This window comes from Camelina sativa, chromosome 7 (assembly GCF_000633955.1).
Source record: "Camelina sativa cultivar DH55 chromosome 7, Cs, whole genome shotgun sequence".
Taxonomy (NCBI): Eukaryota; Viridiplantae; Streptophyta; class Magnoliopsida; order Brassicales; family Brassicaceae; genus Camelina; species Camelina sativa.
In genome coordinates, this window is record NC_025691.1 from 10,203,635 (window position 1) to 10,208,841 (window position 5,207).

Genomic DNA, 5,207 nt, shown 5'->3' on the forward strand with positions numbered 1-5,207 from the left:
ACAGTATGCTATGTTGGTATGCATCAGATTAAGATTTATTTTTCTAAACTATGTAAGTTTATGTTGTTACATATTATTTTGATGGCTACCTTCTCTTTTCAGCCAGTTCTGCCTGTTAGAGCTGAAGTTGATATAAAGCTAGGAGGTACCCGATGCAATCTATTCATTTCTAGACTACAGCCATGGTTGCGCCTTCATTTCTTAAGAAAGAAAAAACTGGTCCTGCAAGAAAAAGCTCACACACTTGAGAAAACAAAAGCTGCTGATATGAAGGCTATAATGTGGACAGGCACAGTTTCAGCCCCGGAGATGACGGTTATGCTATATGGTGTTGATGATTTGCCTATGTATCATGTAAGTAACCTTTTCCATGTATATCTGTAGTGGTTGAACATGAATCAAACTGTATCGTGCTGCATCCCATTATGGGCATCTTGTTCTAGTTATTATTCGACGTAAATAGGTTAATTTTAGACTTTGTACATTAACTGAACCTTATCTGTAGTTATGAGATAGGGCGATAAACCTTCAGATGCTTGATTGTTGAGTTCTTAATTTTGTTGTGCAATATATAAAATGGCTTACTAAATGCTAAACAGTATTTTATTCTTGGTGTTTTATATGCAGTTTTGTTCGCAGTCTTCACATGTGTTTGCAAATAACATCTCAAGTCTGGGCACATCAGTTCATGTTGAACTTGGTGAATTGAATCTGCATTTGGCAGATGAGTACCAAGAATGCTTTAAAGAACACCTTTTCGGAATAGAGCCAAACTCTGGTTCATTGATGCATATAGCAAAGATTAGCTTGGATTGGGGAAGGAGAGATAGGACATCATCTGACGAGGTTGGTTTCAGAAGTAAATTGGTACTCTCAGTAGATGTGACCGGAATGGGTATCTATTTATCTTTCAAGCGTGTTGAATCTATCATAACAAATGCTATGACCTACAACGTTCTCTTTAAGACATTATCTGTTGCTGGCAAAAAGAGAAATAAGACTGGTGGAGTGCAACCATCCAAAGCATCTGGGAAAGGAACTAGGCTTGTAAACCTCAATCTAGAACGTTGCTGTGTAAATTTCTGTGATGATACAGGATTGGATAATACTATCATTGACGATCCTAAATCTGTCAATTATGGATCCCAAGGTGGTCGGGTTTCATTTAGATCACTGGCTGACGGCACACCACGCACTGCGAGCATTCTGTCTACTGCTCCTGAAGTTTGTAAAAGACTGAAGTACTCAGTCTCTCTTGAAATATCACAGTTTAGCGTTTGTCTCAACAAGGATAAACACTCAACCCAAGTGGAACTTGAAAGAGCAAAATCCATCTACCAGGAGTATCTGGAGGAGCATAAGCCTTGTTCGAATGTCACATTGTTTGATATGCACAATGCGAAGCTTGTACGTCGATCTGGTGGTCTTAATGAAATTGATGTCTGTTCTCTCTTCAGTGCTACTCATATTTCACTGGGTTGGGAACCTGACGTCCATCTATCTTTTTATGAACTGTTTTTGCGGTTGAGATCCCTGGTGTATGCACAGAGGCATAATGGACCTGAAAGCGGGTGCGATAAAGGCATCTCTAGTGTGAAAGATGGTGGCCCGAGTGAAAAAACAAATCAGTCCAGTTCTGTTGACAAGCAGAAGAAAAAGGAATCTATGTTTGCTATTGATGTGGAAACGTTGACTATATCAGCTGAGGTAGGAGATGGGGTGGAGGTTACGTTGGAGGCACAATCAATTTTTTCTGAGAATGCCTGTATAGGAGTGCTTCTTGAGGGGCTTATGCTTGCTTTCAATGGATCTCGAGTATTTAAAACTACAAGAATGCAAATATCAAGAATCCCTACTGCTTCTTTGAATCTGTCTGATACAGTCCCTGTAATGACAGGTGGTCCGTGGGACTGGGTTGTACAAGGGCTTGACATGCATATTTGTATGCCATACAAACTACAGTTGCGTGCTATAGATGATTCAATTGAAGAGATGTTGCGAGGCTTGAAACTTATATCTGCAGCAAAAGGAAGATATATTTTATCAAGAAAGAGAGAAAGCTCAAAGCCTAAGAAATCTGGTCCAAAATTTGGCCGCATAAGATTTTGCATACGCAGACTTACTGCAGATATTGAGGAAGAACCAATTCAGGGTTGGCTTGATGAACACTATCAGCTGGTGAAGAAAGAAGCCTGCGAGTTGGCTGTCCGATTGAAATTCCTTGAAGATCTTATACACAAAGCTAGTCAGGCTCCTAAAGGTGCAGAAACAAGTGATGCTTCAGATGAAAGAAGGATGTTTTTTGATGGGGTTGAAATTGATGTCGAGGATCCTTTAGCTATTAACAAAGTGAAGGAGGAGATTCATAAACGTTCGTTTCAATCGTATTATCAGGCATGCCAGGGTTTAGCTCCCTCAGAGGGTTCAGGTGCCTGTAGGGAAGGATTCCAGGCAGGCTTTAAGCCAAGTGCTAGGAGAACCTCTCTTCTTTCTGTTTCTGCCACAGATTTTGATTTGAGCTTGACGGCAGTTCATGGTGGTGATGCTGGTTTGATAGAAGTCTTGAAGAAGCTTGATCCTATTTGTCAAGAAAACGATATACCCTTTTCACGCTTATATGGAAGCAATATCTACTTGAATACTGGATGCTTGGTTGTTCAGTTAAGGGATTACACACTTCCTCTCCTCTCTGGCACCTCTGGCAAATGTGAAGGTCGCATAGTACTGGCTCAGCAGGTATTATTATTTTTGTGTTATCCTTTCCCATGCCGTCTCTATATGGTGGATTACTTCTCTTTTGTGATTGATTTTTTTTGTTAATGTTTTTTTCTGTGATTATTTTTTTTATTCTAGAGCATAGTAATGGTAGTAGCTGATTTATTTCCTGGGACCTTTAGTTTTATTGGTCTGCTCCAGTACTATATATTTCTGAAATCCAACAAATTTAGTGGTTTCGGATAGTTTCCATCCCCAGACGATTTGTTTCTCACTTCATTCTCAATCTACGCAGAACATAAATGCTCCTATTAGTAAGAGATCAATATTCTTTTCTTCTCGTCCAATGCATGCTTGTTTGGATTATTATTCTTCTTTGCACGCTAGACAAGTTCTCGTAGATCTGTAGTTGTGCATTTGTATGGAGCTGGGATTGCTTATAGATGTAGTATTTTAGTTCATCGTCACAGTGAATTTACTAGCACAATGAAATGCCTGTTGTTATCAGTTGACTGATTATTTAACTGCTTGTAATTGTTTTTTTAAACTAGGCGACATGTTTTCAGCCACAAATTTCCCAAGACGTCTTTGTAGGAAGATGGAGAAAAGTGCGAATGTTCCGGTCAGCCAGTGGCACAACTCCACCGTTGAAGACTTACTCAGATCTGCGTATACACTTTGAACAAGGAGAAGTTTCTTTTGGGGTTGGATATGAACCAGCTTTTGCAGACATAAGCTATGCCTTCACAGTGGCTCTTCGTAGAGCTAATCTGAGTCATAGGAATCCAGGTATGGCACAGGTTATCAAAAAAGAACGAAGCTTACCCTGGTGNCTCGTCCAATGCATGCTTGTTTGGATTATTATTCTTCTTTGCACGCTAGACAAGTTCTCGTAGATCTGTAGTTGTGCATTTGTATGGAGCTGGGATTGCTTATAGATGTAGTATTTTAGTTCATCGTCACAGTGAATTTACTAGCACAATGAAATGCCTGTTGTTATCAGTTGACTGATTATTTAACTGCTTGTAATTGTTTTTTTAAACTAGGCGACATGTTTTCAGCCACAAATTTCCCAAGACGTCTTTGTAGGAAGATGGAGAAAAGTGCGAATGTTCCGGTCAGCCAGTGGCACAACTCCACCGTTGAAGACTTACTCAGATCTGCGTATACACTTTGAACAAGGAGAAGTTTCTTTTGGGGTTGGATATGAACCAGCTTTTGCAGACATAAGCTATGCCTTCACAGTGGCTCTTCGTAGAGCTAATCTGAGTCATAGGAATCCAGGTATGGCACAGGTTATCAAAAAAGAACGAAGCTTACCCTGGTGGGATGACATGAGAAACTACGTTCATGGCAATATTACTTTGTCTTTTTCTGAATCAAATTGGTCTGTTCTTGCTACAACGGATCCATATGAGAGTCTTGATAAACTTCAAATTGTGACTGGTCCTATTGAACTTCAGCAGTCAGATGGTCGTGTGTTTGTCAATGCTAAAGACTTTAAGATAAAATTGAGCAGTCTGGAGAGTTTGATTAGTCGACATTCCTTAAAAGTTCCAGTCGATGCCTCTGGAGCTGCATTTATTGAAGCTCCAGATTTTAATCTTGAAGTTACAATGGACTGGGATTGTGAGTCTGGGAATTCTTTGAATCATTATCTATATGCATTTCCAGCTGAAGGAAAGCCTCGTGAAAAGGTCTTTGATCCATTCAGATCAACATCACTCTCGCTTCGGTGGAATTTCTCACTAAGACCCGAAAAGTTCCATCAGTCTTCCTCAGGCACTGAGAACCCAACAGACGTTGGAACTGTCTACACTTCGCAAGACAAGCCGGACAGCATACCTCTTGCACCACCAGTTATGAATCTTGGAGCTCATGATTTGGCATGGATACTTAAGTTTTGGGGTATGAATTACTATCCTCCACACAAGTTACGTTCTTTCTCCAGATGGCCTAGGTTTGGAGTCCCAAGAGCTGCAAGGTCGGGAAATTTATCTATGGATAAGGTAATGATGGAATTTATGCTCCGTGTAGATGCCACTCCTTCCCTGATAAAGTACATGCCTTGGGATTCTGATGACCCTGCCAAAGGATTGACCTTTAACATGGCAAAGCTAAAATACGAATTATGCTATAGTCGCGGGAAGCAAAAGTATACATTTGAATGCAAGCGGGATGCACTTGACCTTGTATATCAGGGTCTGGACCTTCATGTGCCTAAGGCTTTTATTGACAAAGATGAGCATCCATGCATTCCAGGAAGTGGTCAGTTTTTGAGAAAAGGTACTCAGAATGCTTTGATAGACAGAGTACCCTCTGGGAAGGACCATAAGAGGGATGAGAAGCACCGCGACGAAGGGTTTTTATTGTCTTCTGATTATTTTACAATCAGAAGGCAGGCCCCAAAAGCAGATCCTGAAAGACTGTTGGCATGGCAAGAGGCTGGACGAAGAAATCTTGAGATGACGTATGTGCGGTCTGAGTTTGAG

General features: G+C 40.6%; 1 protein-coding gene across 2 annotated transcripts in view; it reads left to right on the forward strand.

Annotated features, from left to right (window-relative positions):
* LOC104700854 (protein SABRE-like) overlaps positions 1–5,207 on the forward strand; it is a 16,561-nt gene that overhangs the window by 4,379 nt on the left and 6,975 nt on the right. Inside the window, exons 8-11 of one of the 2 annotated variants that reach the window (XM_019227600.1) lie at positions 103–354; positions 628–2,736; positions 3,267–3,544; positions 4,040–5,174. In XM_019227600.1, coding sequence (XP_019083145.1) covers positions 103–354; positions 628–2,736; positions 3,267–3,544; positions 4,040–5,174 — 3,774 coding nt within the window. Of the gene's footprint in view, positions 1–102; positions 355–627; positions 2,737–3,266; positions 3,545–3,761; positions 5,175–5,207 lie in introns of both variants that reach the window. The other variant, XM_010416450.2, reaches the window with a different exon arrangement.